Source organism: Polypterus senegalus, chromosome 1 (genome assembly GCF_016835505.1).
Source record: "Polypterus senegalus isolate Bchr_013 chromosome 1, ASM1683550v1, whole genome shotgun sequence".
NCBI lineage: Eukaryota > Metazoa > Chordata > Cladistia > Polypteriformes > Polypteridae > Polypterus > Polypterus senegalus.
Window position 1 is genome coordinate 297,280,436 of NC_053154.1, and position 22,949 is coordinate 297,303,384.

Genomic DNA, 22,949 nt, shown 5'->3' on the forward strand with positions numbered 1-22,949 from the left:
AACCATTAGTCAAATATAACACAAGTAAACACAAAATGCAGTTTTTAAATGATGGTTTTTATTATTTAGGGAGAAAAAATCCAAACCTACATGGCCCTGTGTGAAAAAGTAATTGCCCCCTGAACCTAATAACTGGTTGAGCCACCCTTAGCAGCAATAACTGCAATCAAGCGTTTGCGATAACTTGCAATGAGTCTTTACAGCGCTCTGGAGGAATTTTGGCCCACTCATCTTTGAAGAATTGTTGTAATTCAGCTTTATTTGAGGGTTTTCTAGCATGAACCACCTTTTTAAGGTCATGCCATAGCATCTCAATTGGATTCAGGTCAGGACTTTGACTAGGCCACTCCAAAGTCTTCATTTTGTTTTTCTTCAGCCATTCAGAGGTGGATTTGCTGGTGTTTTGGGTCATTGTCCTGTTGCAGCACCCAAGATCGCTTCAGCTTGAGTTGACGAACAGATGGCGGACATTCTCCTTCAGGATTTTTTGGTAGACAGTAGAATTCATGGTTCCATCTATGACAGCAAGCCTTCCAGATCCTGAAGCAGCAAAACAACCCCAGACCATCATACTACCACCACCATATTTTACTGTTGGTATGATGTTCTTTTTCTGAAATGCTGTGTTCCTTTTACGCCAGATGTAACGGACATTTGCCTTCCAAAAGTTCAACTTTTGTCTCATCAGTCCACAAGGTATTTTCCCAAAAGTCTTGGCAATCATTGAGATGTTTCTTAGCAAAATTGAGACAAGCCCTAATGTTCTTTTTGCTTAACAGTGGTTTGCGTCTTGGAAATCTGCCATGCAGGCCGTTTTTGCCCAGTCTCTTTCTTATGGTGGAGTCGTGAACACTGACCTTAATTGAGGCAAGTGAGGCCTGCAGTTCTTTAGACGTTGTCCTGGGGTCTTTTGTGACCTCTCGGATGAGTCGTCTCTGCACTCTTGGGGTAATTTTGGTCGGCCGGCCACTCCTGGGAAGGTTCACCACTGTTCCATGTTTTTGCCATTTGTGGATAATGGCTCTCACTGTGGTTCGCTGGAGTCCCAAAGCTTTAGAAATGGCTTTATAACCTTTACCAGACTGATAGATCTCAATTACTTCTGTTCTCATTTGTTCCTGAATTTCTTTGGATCTTGGCATGATGTCTAGCTTTTGAGGTGCTTTTGGTCTACTTCTCTGTGTCAGGCAGCTCCTATTTAAGTGATTTCTTGATTGAAACAGGTGTGGCAGTAATCAGGCCTGGGGGTGGCTACGGAAATTGAACTCAGGTGTGATACACCACAGTTAGGTTATTTTTTAACAAGGGGGCAATTACTTTTTCACACAGGGCCATGTAGGTTTGGATTTTTTTCTCCCTAAATAATAAAAACCATCATTTAAAAACTGCATTTTGTGTTTACTTGTGTTATATTTGACTAACAGTTAAACGTGTTTGATGATCAGAAACATTTTGTGTGACAAACATGCAAAAAAATAAGAAATCAGGAAGGGGGCAAATAGTTTTTCACACCACTGTAGTTGCAGTGAGCTAACAAATAGAAATCCCAGCCACTTAAGGGGTGGAAAAATATCCTGTTTGAATAAATCCTAGTAACTGCTAATTCATTCACAAAGATGTTAGTAAGGATAAAAAGAAAGCCTCATGAGGCCATGGATTCATCCAGCTGGGTGTCAACAATGCAAGGAGCTGCGGGTGGTGTAATGGTGTAGGTGTGTTTTCATGGCAAGATTTGAGGCCCAGGATAATAGCAAATCAACATTTGATGACCGGAAGATGTCTAATCATCACTGCTGTTCAGTTACATCCTTTCACGGCAGCATTATACTCAAATATGGTCGGGCTATTTCATGAGATTCATTTTAATTGTCACTTGGCATTAAAGATCGGGATTGGTTCATGAAGAAGTCAGTGATATCTGCAATGACCTGATATCAGGCCACCTCGCCATCTATGGCAGGAATCTGCAAAGTCGATTCTGGCGATTATTCTAATTGTTCCAACGTGATTGTCAATTAGAAACAAGAACAGAATACTGCCATGTCAGGTCATTCTTAGATTTTTTTTCCTTGCCAAGGATCTCATCCAAATCATTTGTAGCCTCAAGTGGATGAGTAATTCTCAGTCCTTCACTTTTTTCCTCTACCGTTTCCTTCTAAAAATTTTGTATTAATATTGTGTGAATACACACAGGTGGGAATGGAAACAAGTTTGGTGGACAGCTGTTGGTTTCCTTGTCATTTTCATCTTATTGTCATTAAGGAGTAATTAAAAAACAGTAAGTGCAGCATTGTAAAACTAAAATAAGGAATTAGGGTTGGTGACTCCGAACATGGGAGACAACTAAAATGAAGCAGAAAAGTGTTGTTTGAGCAATTAGTGCTTCAACACCAATAACTAACTTCTCATTAAGAAAACAAAAACCAACAGCCACTACAGCCCCCCAGGACTGAGGTTGCACACCCCAGATGTATAGGATGAAAGACAGCATGGAGCTAAATGCTGCAGACATCCAACATCAGCTACTTTGTTGAGCTCTGGGAAAAACATGGGCCAGGTAACCAGTGCTGATACCATGTGGAGTCCATTATGCTGATGGTTTCAGGCTGCTTTCAGGGCCCAGGCGCACTATTAGGTAGCCGTTCAGGATAAAGCAGCCACTCAGTAGGTTTACCAGGAATCATTCAAATACAAGTCACCGTGCTCAGATGGCTCATCTACGGTAATGAAGAAGAATAAATTGTAGAGGATTCATGCTGCTGACTCACTTACTTTGTCTTCTGCGACACAGTTATCGTAAGTCTCTCTGAAGGCATCAACTTGCTCTTTGCATTGTTTTACTTCTTCTGCACTTCTGTTCTGTAGACAAAGTCAAAGTGGTTACACATTGTGAAAACCATAAAACAATATCCAAATAGTATTTATTTAATGTTTTTTGGGTATAATCTTTGCAGCATCGTGTAAATTTGCCATTGCTGTACATCGGTTTACACAACTTCAGACCATCTGATTTTATATAGTGTAACACTGTTTAAAATGACACCATCATAAACTGGGTTTTATCCATATCTGAAAAATAAAACACATAGCATTACAATAAGAATTGTAGGCAGGTTGAGGAATAATTTAGGGTGAAACAGGGAGGCAGTGGGGTTATTTAAAAACTGAAATTGATATCTAGTCCCTGTCCATACGTCAATTGTGTCTGTTTCATTACAGGTTGGTAATATTATACTTGAACATGGTGACAGTTGTTAATAAATACGATACAAAGCAAATTACCATATTGTGTACTGTTTAAAACTGCAGGACAGCATGGCGGTTAGCGCTTCTGCCTCACTGATCTGTGGATCTGTCCAACTTGTGGCGTGCAGTTTTCACATTCTTGTGTGGTCAGGTCCCTCTGGTTTATGTTCTCATGTAAAAGAAGTCGGACTAATTGTTGTCTTAAACTTGGCTCGGTATGAGTGACTTTTGTTCGTTTGTAGGCCTGTGCCTTGAGTCACATTACATGACTTCTATGTCAACCTTGTCGATTGCGGTTGCTGGTTAACAATTCACACATCTAGAAATCACTGGGGATGTCAAATTGCATGGCTCTGTGACGACTGTCCAGCACAGTTAGACATTTCTATCGCAGGTTTACCTGCTTTTTATGACAGCTTATATATAATATGTAAGTTCAGACACAACCTCAGTTTTTTTATCTTTATTTTTCCATTATGTCATGGTATAAAAAACACAAAAAAATCAAGACACACAAGTTTTTCTTCCATATGTGAGATCCAAAGCCCCCGTTTTCATTATTCCTTGTCACTTCGTTATATGTATTGTGCTTCTAGCTGACTGCTCACTGGTTGTCAGCTCTCACGCACCACAGAGCCCACAAAATGGTGGCGAGTTGCAGACTGGTTTAACTGAGTCACTAGATATGTCAGATTACATAAATGGCGGTCACGGAAGCGCCAGACTCATGATTATGTAAAGGTGTACAACTGGAAATTGCTGAAAAAATGTTTTCATTTGACAGGGCCTAAGGAGCTGAGGTTGCGATAATGTAGACATGTGAAACTGTCCTGGGAAGTCATCATGGAGTTGTGCAATTTGACATACCTAGGGACTGTGTAAATTGATGTGGTCCAGTGACAAGATGACAACTGCAGTCATCAAGTCTGACATTCACTCGTATAATGTGACATCGGCTTTACAAGGACTGGCGTACCATGTAATCATAGGGCTAACAGCATGTCTTTCAAGTATGAAATTATACATAATATGCCATTCTTACAGTTATGGTACATTTTAAGAATCCCGTGTGTTTTATAAAGAGAATGCTCAGTCATTATTTAAATCATTGGAGGAAAGTGTTTCACCTTTTATCTAGAAAACATAGTAATAAAATGGCATAGAATGTATGAAATTTAAGTAGGCATGATTAAGTTATTGACAACAAAACAACACAAAAATCAGCAAAAATGAGTAGGCTTTAGTGCAGGTGTTTCAGGTTCAATGTGCCAATGAATTAATATTCACTTACTGTATATACATAATAATTGTCATAAGCATAATCATATGGTACTTGAGTAAACAAACAAGGCTACACTTGAAATGGGCTGGCTGGTCTACTGGCTACGCCATTATGAAGCACAGGGTTGTTTGATAGTCTCCTAAATCGCAAGGTAAAAAATTGTGTAAATTTACTCGCAGTTAGTCTTGGTAAAACCATTAACTGAAAGGTGAATAGTCTACAGTGGCGTGCAAAAGTTTGAGCCCTCTTGCTTAAAATGTCTGTCACTGTGAATAGTTAAATGAGCAGAAGATGAACTGATAACCACAAGGCACAAAGTTAAACATGACATGTTACTTTAATATTTTAAGCAAGATTACATTTTTATTTTCATCATTCACAGCTATATAAAATAACAAAAAAAATTAAAAGGACCTGAAGCAAAGGTTTGGGTACATGGCATGGTCAGTACTTAGCAACACCCCCTTTGACAAGTATCACAGCTTATAAACACTTTTTTACTTCTGGGGTATCTTCGCCCATTCATCCTTGCAAAAGACTTTTAAGTCTGCAAGATTCTTGGCCATCTTGCATGCACTGCTTTTTTGAGATTTAGCCACAGATTTTCAATGATGTTTAGGTCGGGAGACTGTGAGGGCCACGGCAAAACCGCTAGCTTGCAACTCTTGAGATATTCCATTGTAGATTTAGAGGTGTATTTCAGATCATTATGTTGTTGTAGTATCCATTCTCTTGTTAATATCAACTTTTTACAGATGATGTGATGTTTGTTTCCAGGATTCACTAGTATTTCTTTGAATCCATTATTCTCTCTACCAACAACATGTTCCCTGTGCCACTGGTTGCAACACAAGCCCAAAGCCTGATTGATCCACCACCACTGGAATTTGGCACCATTTTTTTTCCAAACATACCTTTCCACATTACAGCCAAAATGTTCTTTCACTTTGACTTCATCAGTGCACAGGACTTGTTTCCAAAATGCATCAGGCTTGTTTAGATATTAATTTCAGGTGCTGAATTGTGTGTCTAGGATGCAGGAAAGGTTTTCTTCTGCTGACTCTACCATGAGGGTCATATTTGTTTAGGTGTCGCTGCACAGTAGAACAGTGCACCACCATTGCAGAGTCTGATAAATTTTCCTGAAAGTCTTTTACAAAGTCTTTGCCATTCTAGCAGTCCAATGTGCTGTTCTTTCTGACAGTTTTCTTGGCCTTTTAGACCTCAACCTGACCTCCACCATTCCTGGTAACTGACATTTCTTAATAACATTACAAACTGAGAAAACAGCTACCTGAAAACGTTCTGCTATCTTCTTGTAACTTCTCGTGCATTGTCAGTATCAATTATTTTATTTTTCAGAGTTCCATGCAGCTGCTTAGAGGAGCCCATGGCTGCTGATTGTCGAGACGAGGTTTGAAGAGTCAGAGAGTTTTCCTAACGAGGACTGTGAACAAGCCATAGCCCTAACAAGCTAATTAAGGTCTGAGACCACCTTGGGAAAAGTTATCCGAGACCTTAAATACAGTATCTTGGGGTGCCCAAACTTTGCATGGTGCTCCTTTCTTTTTTTCACTGTACAATTGTACAAAACAAAAACAATACACTAATACTGCATAAAATGCCAAAACGAAACATGTCATCTTTAACTTTATGCCTTGTGGTGATCAGTTCATCTTCTGCTCACTTAACTGTTCACAGTAACAGATATTTTAAGCAAGGGGTGCCCAAGCATTTCCATGCCACTGTAAATAGCACAATTCACAGCATTTGAAATCACAAGACTCTTTATAAAGCGTTTATAAACAATACAATACAAAAGTAAAGCAAAGCAAATCATAAAGTGTGGCCCGCAGATAGCTAAGGTGCTGGACTGTAAATCATAAAGAAGCCACAGCAATCTACAGGAGTGATAAACTCTAAGAAAGCAATCTAAGCTGCCATGGTAGAAATACCGAAACAATTGTAGTACACCAGTAATGTACAGCTGGATGATGTTCACTTTATGAAATACAGTAATTGGGTAGGCAGTGAGGCGTAATAAATAAGAAATTGAAATGCAGATTATGCCTTTGCACTTAAGAGAGATCAACGCTGAGCATTCACAAAGGTGTGTGCGACTTGGCGTTTTCATGATGCTGTTCATAACAATATTATTCATGACATTGTTGTGAAGTTGTAACAATTACGTGCAGTTTAACACAATATCCTACATTAGAATGCTCTCCTACTTATTTGATTATTATTATTATTATTATTGCTATTATCTTTGTGGTGAAGCCACAGCGTTAGTATAAGAAAAGTAAAAAAACGTCATAATGAGTGTCAGCTTGCTGCTAGGAGTGCCTTAAAATCATGATGTCATTGATTCTCAGACATGGCCTCCTACTCCTTGCTAAAAGTGGGTACAGGACGCTTCATCAGTACTACACATACCTTACTCTTGGGCTGGACAAATTCTAATCCTAGTCAGACGTTTTATTGCAATTCATAGGAGTTCTTCTGAAATGCTTGATAAATATGCCCTGATCTTTATCTAAGTCACCAGTACAGACCAACACAATATGCTCACACCAGTAACACATGAAGAATTATAATGTTTCATGTCCTTATTGAACACACCCATCAAACATTCACAGTATGCTGTGGAAAAAGTAAGTGTACCTTTGTGGACTAATCCTCCTTATAGAACTGTTTCAGCTCAGCCATAATCCTAGGATGTGTGGTGTGAGCAGTTCTCATGTGGTCATTCGAATCACTGCACCCCTAATGGGTTATGGTCTCTAGGCTGTGACTGGGGCACTCTAACTACCATCTGTAGTAGATTACGTTTTATGTTTAGAGTCATTGTTGTGCTGCACCACCCAACTTCTACATATAGTCACCTTGACATTATTTTGTAGGACTCCTTGATAAACTTGTGTACTCATTTTCCCCTCAATGATGACAAGATGTCCAGGCCCCAAGTCATCAAAGCAGCCCCAAAACATGATGCTACCCTCCACTACACTTAATCAGTGGGATGATGTGCCCTTTTTATGTCATATGTACAGCTGCGTATATTCTTCTTGAACCATAGTTTCATCAGATCACAAAACGTTTTCCACATAGCGCTGTGTAGTGTCAAGTAGTTTTGCCAAACGTGAGGTGTGCAGCAATGTTTTTTGGATGAGCAGCATCTTCCTGCTTGCCTGGTCGATGTTATGTGTATGGCAGACTCATGAATGTACTGTAGATGTTAACCTGTTCCAATGATTCATTCAAGTCTTTAGCTGCACTTAAGGGTTCTGCTTTACCTCATTGTGCATTTTGTCATCAGCCTTTTCCAGCCTACACTGTGAATGTTTGAATGATATATTCAACATGTACAAGAACAATACAATAATGTGTTTAATAATAATGTGCAATACATCAGACTGTGTTTGCTCAGTATTGTAACTTAGTTGAAGATCAGACCATATTTTAAAACAAATTTATACATAAATGTGGTTATTTCCAAAGGGTTTGCATACATTTTCTTGCAAATGGAACCAAGTGTGCTTTATCTATAAACGTGCAGTGTGTAATTGCGCTTATACTGGACAGGTAATGTATTAAACAGGGTGGACGCCTTAAAGACTGAAAACATGACCTGTAAACCACAAAGCAGGAAGTTTAGTCTTCTCCTCCAGTGACTTACTGTTTCACCCTGAGCGAGTATCTTTACCTGATATTTATGGTATTGTCGAAAAACTGAAACAATTTTGACCGTGCCGTGTCTAAAGATAAATAAATACAGTATGCTTAAAACAGCATCTTTTCAAATTCTGCTAGTTGTTATCAAATTCTTGTGATTAAAAACTATACAATATGTATAATATACAGTATTTATAAATATATATATATATATCTATTATAAAAGAAAATCTTGTGATGACATGAGACTATTGCCAAGAGATTTTTTCAGATTGGTAGTTTGCGGTTAACAGCTCACACCCATGGTCCTTTCACCTCTCATTTGTGTGAATGCTTTTGTCAGACACAGTTCCTACGCTCTCAGCTCTTATAAATTTTTACGTTTTCCTCACTTTAAGTTCCCAATAAAAGAAGACTTATTATGTCCAAATCTTATTGAAGAATGTCATCCCAAAGGGTTATCAACAGAAGAAATGAGTACACGGGCAATCCTAGTACTGAGAAACGATGAAGTCAAACGAATTAATGAGAAATCGTTGATTGGTTATACTGCAAATTGGTTAAATGCCTATCAATAGACTACGCTGAAACAGTTGGTGGTGATCATGCGGAAGATGAAAACATCAACTTACAATATCCCGTAGAATATCTACAACCGTTAAAACCGTCCGGTTTTCCACCGGCCGAATTACTGTTGAAAGAAGGATGTATTGTAATGTTATTGCGTATTGTGTATGTATGAGTGATGGGCTATGAAACAGGACAAGTTAGTTGTATTAAAAATTGGTCAAACAATTCTAACATGTAAAATTTTAACATGTGACATGAAATGTAATGTAGTACATCTTCAGAGGATAACATTAGACACCAAAGGAGATCTTGATATGCCATTCGTATTAAAACGTTTACAGTTTCCCGTTAGAATAGCATTTGCTATGACAATTAACAAATCACAGGGACAAACATTCGAAAAAGTCTGTTTATTTATTAGTGAGAAAGAAACGATATGCACTCATGGGCAGGTATACTTAGTGTTGTCACAATGTAAGTTCAAACACAGAATCAAAATTCAATGCGATATTGACGGAAAGTTAATTCCAAATATCACTTTTACTGAAGTTTTACAGTAAAAGTGTAAGTTTAAAAAGTATTTGCATGTTAATTTCAAAGCCAAACAGAACGAAAACGTATAACACAACGAATACCTCTGATGCAACATGAAACATAACTTTATTACAATGTATGTTTTATTATGGTTAATTACTTGCTGTAACTGTAATGTAAAATAGTTAGTTCTATTATCCATATGTAACAATTCCCATGAAGATAACAAATCTGTTTAAATTCTATATCTGCTTCCCCATAAGCGAGGGGCAGAGCCGTGAAGTGGCTAGCGCATAGCGTCTGCCCGGGGGTTGGTGAGTGAAATGAGCAGGGGGCAGAGATATATAGTATGCAGAACTAATGACAAACGCAACAAAATTTTGAATGATAGTAATAAAAAAGTGAGAGAAGTGACGTGAGTGGCATAAAAAAATGGCAGCACCTTCATTTCCTTTGTTTTTTCCAGAAGGTAGTTGAGCTCTGTTTCATGGTTGTGCAGCTCTTCTTCAATTAGAACTGAAAAAACTAGATGTGATATTTTAAGTTCCTCCTGTAAAATACAAATTAAGTTCATGCAATCACAATGAACAAAATAAATAGAATTCATTAGCACTGAAACTATAATACTGGGCTATCACCACAATTTTTGCTATCAAACATATTACATGGACATACATCATAGGCATGTTTTTTCTGCTTTATTAAAAAAGGAAAAAAAAAACATTCTCCACCCAAAAAATAATTGTTTTCACTTCTGGTAAGACAAAATAATTCAAAGAAATAACAGTTAATTTAAATTGCTAGAGTTATCAGATTGGATCAAGCATTATGCTGTTGGATATTTTGAAGTGATTTTCTAATCTCAGAAGCGCAGTTCTTTTTAATTATCACCCCTGGAAATCATTTTATATACCTGTGGTTGATTGAATTCACAATTAAAATGACATTTTAAAAAGGACTGAGGCAAGCCTTACAGTAGTTTTGTGGACTAATTTCCTGATGCAGTATTTTACCTGGTAAACCATCATTTCGCATTTCACTTTCTTCTCAAATAACTTGGCAAGGGTGTCGTCAAACGCCTGAGTCGTGTCCTTGATAGAGCCTTGTAGTTTTTTCATTTCTGCTTCCAGTATCTAATAAACACAGATGACCACTTTTAGATACTTCACACATTGCTGTACCAATACAAGAGAGGTTGTAAAGAGGAGAGTTCAAACAACCTAGAGTGAAACCCCGAATCTTCTGAAAGCAGATTTCAGTCATTCCTTCATTTTCTGAACCTGGTATTCTGATACAGTGTTTCTTTACGGAGTTCAAGCCTATCTGACGCAATATCAGGTGAAAGACAGGAACCCAACCTGGATGGGCTGCCATTCCAGTGTGATTCACACTCACTCACACACACTAATTCATAGCAGGTCAAATAATTGTTTCTAATCAATTGATGTGAAAAGCTTTGTCTTACTCCTCCTAAAATTAGTTTAGACCATGCAATCATTTTACTTTCTACAGCAAATGATTGTTTCTTGGAAGTACAAAAAATGTTATTTTGTACTTTAATCCAATTGCTTTAAAAATAAACTCCATGCATGTACTCTGTGTGTAAATGCAATATACAACACTCAGCAACTAAACGCTGCTTCAATTTCCCTTAATCTGAATGTCACAATGTATCATACCCCAAATATTTCAAACATTAACAAAAACTCACCTTTAATTGTTCTTCAGAAAATATCAACAAGACCTTTCAAAAATTTTTTTTGAAATTATGCATTTGGGAATAATTTATGATGCAGATGATACTCAACTTGTTTCCTGATGCTAACTCTATCACCCCTTACTACTTTGTAAACCTTCATTTAACATAATTTTCAAATCACACCTAAAACTTTGCTTTTCTTTTGTGTATAATGTCTGCTAGTTCAAACACCTTCTATAACATTACTATGGACTCTGCTTAAATGTCTGCCAGACTCTAAACTGATTTCTCAGGCTCATGTCGGATAATGAAATGAATATAGTGGCTGTGCAGCCCCAGTACCAGATGAAAATGGTAAGGAGTTTCTTCCACCTCTTGGCACAGTTGCCAGTCCAAGGGAGTATTTCATCCCCTTTGCTGCCTGAATGATACTACTATTCTACTATACTACTAAATACTACTAATAATAGTAAATAATACTACTAGATACTACTAAATCTACTATTTTTGTACTTTTTAATGGTTTGCCTGAACGGTTGCCTGAATGTCATTCTCCATGGACTCGCCAAACTCCACCAAAACATGGCTCTTTGCTTTCACCACTATAGCAGCTGCTACTTGTTGCATGTCCCTCATTCAGTTCCCAGAATACATATTACTAATTTTGTGTCGGAGAGATCATTGTTTAATGTTATGGATTTGCTCACATTAAGTGCTTGCAAACACGTCTTGTGTTAAGAATTGGGACAACCCTCTGTTCTCATCAGCACCTTCATTAATTTTGTAGCACCTTTACATTCTCTGCAGCAGCTCAAAGAACCTAGCTGGTACAAATGTTTTTGTACTTCTCTAACTGGAGCTTTGTCAGGTTAGTAAAGTGACTAGACATTAAACTGTTAGTAGTTTATCTGACAAATGAAGAATTTTATATAAAGACAGAGTTTGGAAAAAGTCCCAATAAGGGCTGGAGTTTTCACAGGGCTCCAGACAGAGGTCTAACTGCAAAGCGCCCACTTAAAAGCTGCACTGGCACAGGCTACTACAGTAGTATAGTAATGCAAATGTAGATCAAACAATCACCATACAGGGGTGTTGTAATAATGGGAAGACCATGGGAGATTATAATAGCAGTCTTCATTTGCAAGAGATGGCATCAGTAAACCATGGTGTGTTAGATACTGCATTTAGTCACTCAGTATGATGGACAGATGCCTTGAAGGTTGACTGGCCCATGGAGGAAGAGCTTGGTTCAGGTCTTTCAAACCAAGTCTTGACCCTATTATTTCAAGGGCAGTCCAAGGAGCAGATCTAAAAGCCAGTTTTGGTCATAGAACTAGTGAGATGGAAGTCAAGTAGATAGTGGACAGTCATTCAAATGGTAGGGGAACTGCACTAAAGACTGAAGCCAAGAAATACTTCTTTAATCAAACAGTTGGGGGAATCTGGAATAAACTACCTGGCCATGTAGTTGAAGCAGAAACCTTGATATACTATAAAAAGTATCTGGATGAGATATTGGGGCATCTTAGCAATTAGCTAAACAAATACCCAGGGTCTATAAGTGTGGAAACGTGAAAGTGTTTGGGAAGTTGGGTAAATAATCATTGTTTAGTTGTGCCGAGTGAGTTTTTCCATTTTTGTTTATGATTTTGTTATGTTGTTTCCTTCATAAATCTGTTTTGTTTATACTCTTTAAGATTCACTGGCATTATTCAGGGCTCACGGTCAGCTCATGAGCACCCTCTGTTGGCCAAAAGATACAATATTGACTATTGATATTGATAATAAAGACTTCTGTCGCCGAGTTGCAGTTTATGGACTGCTTTTCCATGTCATTTTTAGGAAAAAAATATTGTTGCGAGATTCTGGTATTTTAACCCATTCGTTACTGCAGCACAAAACCGCAAAACCTGTACTGAGTGGAGGTGGCAACACGAAAATCTCCAATATGCCATTGCTGCTAAGTATATTTTTCTTGTGGTTTCTGAAGAATGTACTGTACATTGTTATCAGTAACCTGAATTTTTAATTTGCTTAAATAAATAGTATGTAGTCAGTATTAGAAAGTTTTATACCCAAGTTTAAAAAAAAATTAAGAAAGTAATTGATGTGATGGTCGACAATGCTGAAAAACATGTACAGTGTCTTTAACAAATTACACAGGTACGCACCACATGTATTCACACTAGAACACTGGCAAACAATCATTATTGCTGACACTATCCAGCATAAAAAACAGTACGTTCAGACCTAAACATTTCTAAACAGTTCAGTAAGTTTACAGTAATGTATGGTGTGATAATCCTCAAAACAGCTGTCTTCAATGCATAGCCCAGGCTGTGATGGACAGCCTTTGTAAATCCAAGTAGCTGTAATGGGCTTGCCTTTAGCAGTACAAAGTCCACAAGCGTAACACACTCTGCACTTCTTCACTTACGATGTCTTGTCCGAGTCAGTTCCATCGTATGGACGTTTAACCGGATAGTGGGTATGCCCAGTAAAACATGACAAATTGTCAAGCTTTTTTTTTACATCTTCAACATCAATATCAGAATCATTGCTGTCGGAGTGTTGAAAATTCTGTTCTAATATCTCCACTACAGTCATACGTGTACTCCTTTTAGCCAAATTTTTAAAATTTTGCGTTCTATTTCAATGTCTCTATCACGAAAAACATCATAGACTTGGGACACTGTGATAGTAAAGAAAAATTATGTCATTGTGTTGCCATGTTCAGTGTAGTCAGACCGCCAGTCGACAACACTTGTGACTGAATGAAGGATGCAACACCACGTGACCGGCAAACGCAATTCTCATTTGTTGAGCATCATTGAATACAAATGAATAATGAATAATAACAAGAGACCACCAAGCAGCACTAGTATATACCTCTCCTGTATACTGGGCTGCCATGTGGTAGAAGGATTACGTACTACGGCATAGTTGGGGAACCTTTCGGCCCAAAGGGTTAAAAACGTTTGACACTGTTCTTCATCTTATTGTCAGTCTGCCTCCGTGGCAGCCTTTAAACCCCGTGGCATAATTTCTCGTAGCTTGTTTTGTGAATGTTGCATTTATTGTTGTTTACAGTGAGATTTTCCTAAAGATTTACAGAAATAGGCTGCCATTTTATACTAGCAAGTTGTCCAGCTATGAAGAAGTAGAAAGGCTGTATCGTGCTGTAGAGGCAGGCGTGTTTTCACGCTGTTTTTCTTTCCTATTTAGTTGAAAACTCATGCCACAACTGTTGCTTTGAATGTTTTCTTCTCTCAGTAATAACACAGCCATGAATCTGTGATAAAATGTGTTATTTCTAGTTGTCTTTTGTGTTAGGTGGAGGGCATGTTTACTGAAATGAACCTTTGTCACTTCAAAGTGGACATATTTGGTGAATTTTAGGGTTTTTGTTTTCACCTTTGGACCAGTGACCCAAACACCCAATTTTAGGCAGCAAGAATAGGCACTGTAATTTTAACTAATTACAAAAAAAGCTTCACTTAAGAACACAGTTTAACGTGACAAATCAGTGTAATGATTGTTAAAAAAAATAACATCTACTTGAGAAATACCTAAATTACTATTTATTCTATCTAGTGCCATTATGAAAATTCATGATCCTAAGGTGCTTCATAAATCTGAGTTTATAATACAATATCAAATACACAATCTGACTAAAACACAGAAGACATGAAAAAGTAAAACATACGGAGCAGTCTTGAGGCAGCATACTGAAATGGTACCTGAATGCGGCTGTCAGACATAATAGGAGCAAATAAATCTGTGGGGAGGTCAAGGCCACAGTGGTTATGTGTCCTCAAGGCACCCAGTCCACAAAACATAAATTATCTGAAAAATAAACGAGTGGCCAATGCTGCCCTTCATGGCCTGAGCTAAGCAGACCACCCATAAATTGTCTCTCTGTCCGTTCTTCTACCCATTGTATCAACCTCCTTTTTTATTAGATGTCACAGGTAGCATAAATCTATACACTGAAATAGCAAAAAAATCTCCTTGTACACCTGTGTCTGTTGTATTCATCTTGGACAAGTTCAGACCTAATAGGAATGTCAAAAATCCCCAACACACATATTACATACTTCATAGCATTTATAGAAAAATCTTTAACCAGAGGACTTTTTTAACAGGGCTGTTGTTGTGAAACATGGTGGATTGGGAAGAATCGCCTTATATGCAGCTTTTAAAGTTTTCATTTTATAAAGGTAGTTCATCATCTTGTGCTATTGTATCATTTGTCTAGAAATTTACTGTATGATTAGATGGTTCAATGAGAATATATGAACAGAATTATTTTAAGTAAACACCATCCCAGTGCACATTTCAAGTATAATAATTAATAATAATAATAATAATCTGTTTTAAAGTTCTGCGGTTGGCTACTGTACCACAGTGCATGCCAAACTGAGTAAACATCCATCCATTTTCCAACCCACTGAATCCGAACACAGGGTCACGGGGGTCTGCTGGAGCCAATCCCCGCCAACACAGGGCACAAGGCAGGAACCAATCCCGGGCATGGTGCCAACCCACCGGAAGACACACACAAACACACCAAGCACACACTAGGGCCAATTTAGAATCGCCAATCCACCTAACCTGCATGTCTTTTTACTGTGGGAGGAAACTGGAGCGCCCGGAGGAAACCCACGCAGACATGGGGAGAACATGCAAACTCCACGCAGGGAGGACCCGGGAAGTGAACCCAGGTCTACTTACTGCAAGGGAGCAGTGCTACCACTGTGCCACCGTGCCACTGCTGAGTAAACATGGCTCCTTTAAATAGTGAAAACTGTCCCACTGAGCTTCACCAGTAGAGATCACTTCTTTTTCTATTTAAGCAACGTGATAACTGTAGGGAGCCGTTCAGGGCCATACACAGAGAGAGAAAGTGGTGACTGGTGAAGGCACCCAAAGGTGAGTTACACCCAGGTAAACTGGAGCCAACCCCAATCCACTAGGGCAGTGGGTCTCAAGTGCAGTTCCGGTTGCCCACTGTGGCTGCAGGTTTTTGTCCTAACCAGTTTTACAATCAGTGAGCTATTTTGTCTTTATTTGATCTCTTAATTTAATAAGCTGGTCATTTTCCTCTTGTTTTGTATTCAGAAAAGCAGAATAGTGTGAAATGTACACTTATAAGAAATCTATACTAATAAAAGGCAAAGCCCTCACTGACTCACTCACTCACTCATCACTAATTCTCCAACTTCCCGTGTAGGTAGAAGGTTGAAATTTGGCAGGCTTATTCCTTACAGCTTACTTACAAAAGTTAAGCAGGTTTCATTTCGAAATTCTACTTGTAGCGGTCATAACGGTCGACAACGTCCGCCATGTTGATCTTTCTTATTTATGGCCCCATCTTCACAAAATTTGGTAAGCAGCTTCCCTGCGCTAACCGAAACCAATGTACGTACTTATTTCGGTGGTAAGATGCCACTGTTGGCATTGAACTTTTCAATGGTCTTTGTTACTTATGGGCCCATCTTTAAGAAATTTGGTACGTGGGTTCCCAACACTAACTGAATCCTACTTACGTACATATATACGTCCATAGCCTGCAGTTCGGTCATCATGTGTGGCGGCGTTGGGTCCCCCATCCCAACGCCTCCCACGTTGTTGGCTGCCTGCCTATATAAGGCCGTCCGTCACTCCAGTCTCTACATTCCCTTCCTTGCTTTGCCACGGGATTCACGTCTCCCTGCTGATAACTACAGCCTTTTTATTTAATCCACGGCTTCTCCGCTGTTTTATTGTACGTTTATTACGATTATAGTTATTGTGTAGGTATTTTAGACTTACTTTACATTGTTCAGGTACCCATTTCCTTTATCATTCCAACCGTACCCCCATTAACATGTCTATTGAGGTGACCACCATCAATCAAAGAACTGTCACTTACCGAGTGGTTTCCAATGCCCGGAGATGGCACCTACCTTTTCCATTCTCTTTGATACATATTGCAGGCTAACTCTTGATATCCGGAGGAACATTGTGTCTTATGTATTGAATGACTGGGACAGGTTCAAGGTGTGGACTGATGACGGTACAGGAGATAATTATACTACACAGGAGCACTAGAAGAGTGAAATGCTTAAGCCCTTCACCAATGGTTCTGCATGTGAGTTGATGCCTGCTGCTGAATTGTTCGGTTGTCGCTTTCAACTGTACCGAAATGGCCAAATATTTTACACCTTTCGACAACCACCAATGCCTCTTAAACATCTTAAGGCGCTTTTCCACTGCATAGTACGGCACGACACGGTTCAGTTCAGCTCACTTTTGGGGGGTTTTACACTGGGAACAGTACCTGGTACCTGGTCCTTTTTTTAGTACCACCTCAGCCGAGGTTCCAAGCGCGCCGAACTGTTACCAAAACGTGACGTGTAAACTCTGCTGGTCACTGATTGGCTGTTGAAAAACGTCATTACTGCGTCACTGAACTTGCGACACGAGACACAACAGACCCGCTAGATTTTTAGCACAGCCAGCGAAGGTTCGGACGCACCATTTTGTTTTAACCAAAAATGGCTGTTTCGTGGTCTATTGAGGAAGTACAGGCGTTCCTCGTTGGTAGCCGAGGAGCGGATCCAGCGAGAGCTGGATGGGGCGACGCGGAATGAAAAAGTTTTTCAGGAGGTCGCTAAGCTCTTGGGCGCACATGGCTACCATCAGACTTACAAACAGTGTAGGGACAAGTTAAAAAAAATGAAGAGCGAGCAGTAGAGGCGGCGCAACTATAACGACACGTGAATAATCCCGCCCACTCTAAAGCGGTAATAAACTGCAGTTGAAACGCAAACCGAGCCGAACTGAGCCGAACCAAGGTGAGCTGTACTGAACCGTGCTGTGCCGTACTATGCAGTGGAAAGGCGCCATTAGATTCACAGGTGACGATTTCAGTAGTGGATACTTTGTTTATGAATGTTTAAACTCAAAAGCTGGATGTGAAGTTATTGATGAAACCGGTTGTATGCTTACAACGCTTGACAGATGCCGAATATCTCTTCAACACAAGTCCTGCAAATACTGTCGTAATTGAAACAAACCATGAAACTCAAACTGATTATGACAGCAGCAATCCAAGCTGTGAGATTTCAGACAAGATTGCTGTTCACATGGCCAACTTTACGTTGCATGCTCAAGAGTAAGCTCAGCGCACAGCTTGGTCATATTACACCCGGAGGGCCGAACTGACAACATGGTATACAAAGAGATCCTTAACAAATAATTATTGATATATTTTCCCTCAGTTTAAAAAGGTTTAATTTTCTTAATAAAAATTTTAAGGCAGTACTTCGCCGCTGCGAATCGCGGGTATTTTGCTAGTGTAGTTATATTTGTATCTTTGCTGAAATGCTTAAATCTTTAACATTTTTGTACAGATTCTGCTTTCTTTCTACAGAGTTTGCTTCCTTAATTGTATCCTAATAATGACAATGCCATGGGTGCAAAAAGCAGGAAAATATATACTTACCTTTGACAGAACTCCATCCTTTACTTATTTTCATTCACATGTTCATGTACTCTTACTTAAAACTATGTAATACAAATGCATTTAATTATCATTATCATTCCTGGTGGCTCCGAAATCCATACTAAACCCTACTTTCTCTGCTGTTCTTTTTCCGGTTTTCTGTGTGGTGATCTGCGCCGCTACCACCACCTAATCAAAGCACTGTGATGTCCCTACATTGATGGATTGAAGGCCAGAAGTGACCATTATCATCAAGTTCTTCCATATGAACCCTGAATACAATGAGGACTGATTGAGGTCATTGATGTTAGGTAGAATGCCTAGAGGGGGGCTGGGTGGTCTCGTGGCCTTGGACACCTTGCAGATTTTGTTTTTTTTTCTCCAGCCATCTGGAGTTTTTTGTTTTTTTCTGTCCTCCTTGGCAATTGGTCCTTACATTTATTCTATATTAATTAGTATTGCCTAATTTCATTTTTTATATAGTTAGTTTTTTTCCTCTTTCTTCATCCTGTAAAGCACTTTGAGCTACATCATTTGCATGAAAATGTGCTATAGAAATAAATGTTGTTGTTATTTTTAAAATAAACTTGGCATCTAATTAAAAGCAGAAATTGATTAGGACAAAAGCCTGCTGTCACTGAGGGCCTCTAGAACTGAATTGAAAACCACTGCACTAGGAAGTCACAAAGTTCGCCTTAGAGTACAGTCATTTAACTTAATGTATATTTTTCTTCTGGCATTACTTGTCAAGTGGGACACTGAAAACTTGATTACCACTAATAATAAATCAGGAGCAAGTACTCTTTGGTATTGATGCTATAATGCGACAGCTGTTTGGCAAATTATTTCTGAATTTTAAGGGATTTTTCATTTATACATCATACATGGAATGCTGTAACTATTAAAAGACTGCTACAAGGATTGCTGTACTTTATGCACAAGATACAAAATAAATGAACACTAATATTAGATCTTAAAACAGACATCGTTTGCTATGCAGTATCTCCATGTCATGGAAAGTTTGTGAGTTACTTAAGAGTTCATTACCTTTCTGTATTTTTCACGTTCCTCTGCAAGCTCTTTTACTTTCTTCTCATATTCTTTAAATTGTTTTCTCTCGTCCTCTGTCCAGTGATCTTCTGGCTGTGATGCAAATTCGGGCCTTGGAATTTCCTAATAATAATAATAATAATACTTTTTGTTTATATAACACTTTTCCTTTACTTGAAGGGCTTTACAAGAAATACAGAAAAAATAACGGTATATACAACATTGCATACAAATAATATTTGCATAAAACCCCATATAAAGATAAATACTAGGCATACAAATCATTGAAAAAGAGTAACATAAAACACACTGAAATACAAAAATGTGAATACTACAAAAAACCTTGAACAAATAAATTAATTTTTGATACAAACAAAAATCATTCTGAGCATTTGGACAAAGAAGGTAAGCAGAAAGATGGACAGAATGCCGGTATAAGTTAAATGTCTCCCAGAAAAAATGAGTTGAGTCAGCTGATCTGATAAATTTTGGATGCTATAAAGCTGAAGAGTGCAGTTTAGTCTGGGGCACAACAAGGTTACCAGAATCTGAGGACCTGAACATCAAGTATCCTTCCTATTGGAGACAAACCGCTTGCTAACATTATGTACACATTTCAGTTATTTTTTAATAATGTACCTTTAAGAATACCTTTTTATTTTGCATATGGTACTCTTCATAGCCTGAGCTGTTGTACAATTGTTTACATGTTGTATATATTTTAAAACATATACTAGCAGGTAAAGTAACTTGGTCAGGATCACACCGATGTGGAGACTGGATTGGATACTCTGTGGTTTAAAGTCCTTAACCACTGTAGCACACTACCTGCCGCCTATGGTGATTATATACCAAAGAGGTTAATAATAGAGAACGAAAAATAATCAGTACTTTTATAAAAAGATATTTTATTAAGAACACCACAAATATAATTTTAGAAAGTAATAGTCTGATGGCTGAAGCATAGTGCAAGAGAGGTCCGAACAATAAACTAACGTATATTCTGCAAAAGAATGTGTACAGAGTTGCATACACTTGTTTCACTTCTCATACTGTGAAATGAATGGTCTTTCTTGTATTTAATTAACTCTCAAAAAGTAAGAATGTTACTAAGTTTGGCCACTAAGCAGCCAATTTTCATATCTGCTATGTATGTACTGGTGGTGCATAACAAGGAAAAGACGTAAAGAAAAGAGAAAGATAGAAAAAGGCTCAACTGAAAAATGAATGTCTTTGTTCCCAGCACTACATTAAATACCACCTTGCTGCAGATACATTTACTTTTGTAGTTTTGATCTGTTCCATCTCCCTTTCTATTGAAACAAAGTCCTGGTAAGGTCCAGATTTTTTATAAATGTCAGGCCATATGTACACATAGAAACTTAAATAAAGAAAAAAAATATTAAAGGCGTTAAGGCCCCTAACCACAGCCACATTTAAGTGTAAATCTTGTTAAAAAAATAACATGACATATGTTAACCACAGCGCAGGACTGCTAAATTCCACTCTGCACTGTGGATAACGTATTATAGTATTGTAGCTGGATGGCCGAGGTAGGAGACAACAATTTTGTCCACAAAATAACCCTTAGGGAGCAACATTCCTTATTTTCCACCCAAACATCTTTTGAATGGGCGGCATGGTGGCGCAGTGGGCAGCGCTGCTGCCTCATAGTAAGGAGACCTGGGTTCGCTTCCCGGGTCCTCCCTGTGTGGAGTTTGCATGTTCTCCCTGTGTCTGTGTGGATTTTCTCCCACAGTCCAAAGATATGCAGGTTAGGTGCATTGACAATCCTAAATTGTCCCTGGTGTGTGTGTGTGTGTGTTGCCTGCGGTGGGCTGGTGCCCTGCCCAGGGATTTGTTCCTGCTTTGCGCCCTGTGCTGGCTGGGATTGGCTCCAGCAGACCCCCGTGACCTTGTAGTTAGGATATAGCGGGTTGGACAATGACCGACTAACTGACTGACATCTTTTGAAGTGACAATTTCAAGAAACTATAAGCAAAATGAAACTTGTCTTTTTCACTAATCACAAATGGTAATCAGTTATTCCAGCCATTCTTAGACAGTAACATATTTAATTCATGGAAGTCACTTGGTATCCTGACCTTTACAGACCTCTGTATTGCCTGTATCCTAGTTTCATGTCTTAAACACAGTCTTTCGGTAGCTGTTTACTTTTATTATGTATAATTTTCCCAATTTTCATTTAGTATATGACTGAAATAGGAAGCACCTGCAGAACCTACCGATTTATTTAAAAAAATGAGTGAAAATGCCTATGCTGATTTTATCTGTAAAGTCTTGAACAAGAAATATGACAAATTATGTCAAATATTAAATGACAAATTGCTAGTACTGTCAATAGTTTAAAATAGGTTTTATTTTTTGACAATTTTCAGGCCTCATTGTCTTTTTCGTTGAACTAATGATTTAATGATGAATACTATGGATGAATAAGACAAATTAGACTGAGCACAATGAACGTAACTGGGACTAGCAGCTTAAATGCACAGGTCCTAAAGAAAATGATACAAATAGAAACAGCTGACAATAAATACCAAAGAAAATGTATGTATTATTGGCTTCAGTTGATGTCCACATGGTTTATTAATATTTAAGTTAGGGTCTCAATGTTTAGCTGTTGCAGATGCAGATAAAAAGAGAAAACAGGAAGAGAGTGTAAATGTGAGAGTGATTATACAAGAGGTGGCTCTGGATTTGCAAACTCAGAAACTGAGGTACTGTATGGGTTATCAAGGTTTTATTTAGTTTATTCAGGTATTTTCCACACTCACTCCAATACATTTTTTCATCAAGGACTACTTTCTGTCTGTAATTAGACTACACAAGTAATTCACAATGTTATTGTGTTCAAATCTAGAATTCCCCACCAACATAGCTAAATGTACCCAATATTTTTGTGTTTTATTTTCATAAATTGATAAACTTGTCTGCAGTTCATGTTAGGATTTTTCCTTTTTGGTTTCTTCACATTGTCTGTTAGTAATGATTACAAGCATTCTGAGAACAGGAAGAGAAATAAACACTAATGCTTAGGAAACATATCTGCATCAATGATAACTGATTTAATTGTTATTTTTAATGGAAGCTATTGAGAAGAACAAGACGATAAATTCTTAAAATGAATAAACTGCATAAAGAGAGTTCATGTGTATTAAAGTGAGGACAATTATACACTGAGCCACATAATTTGAGTTAAAGGCTGCAGTTTGTCCCCCCCCTTAAAATGGTTGAAACAGAAAGCAATGGGTACAGGGCGACCCCAAGTTCAAGTTCAGGAACCACTGGTTTAAACACGAGGGAGCTTGATTTTCAACAGGCTGCTAAAGAGGAAATAGCAGTCGGTGTGTTAATATTAATATTAATGCCTGCATGTCTACCCA

At 38.3% G+C, this 22,949-nt stretch overlaps 1 protein-coding gene across 1 annotated transcript in view; it reads right to left on the bottom strand.

The window, feature by feature from the left end:
• cfap43 (cilia and flagella associated protein 43) overlaps window positions 1–22,949 on the bottom strand; it is a 76,866-nt gene that overhangs the window by 12,041 nt on the left and 41,876 nt on the right. Inside the window, exons 27-30 of the mRNA XM_039734477.1 lie at window positions 19,543–19,668; window positions 10,321–10,440; window positions 9,750–9,857; window positions 2,773–2,859 (exon numbers count right to left, since the gene is read on the bottom strand). Coding sequence (XP_039590411.1) covers window positions 2,773–2,859; window positions 9,750–9,857; window positions 10,321–10,440; window positions 19,543–19,668 — 441 coding nt within the window. The remainder of the gene's footprint in view (window positions 1–2,772; window positions 2,860–9,749; window positions 9,858–10,320; window positions 10,441–19,542; window positions 19,669–22,949) is intronic.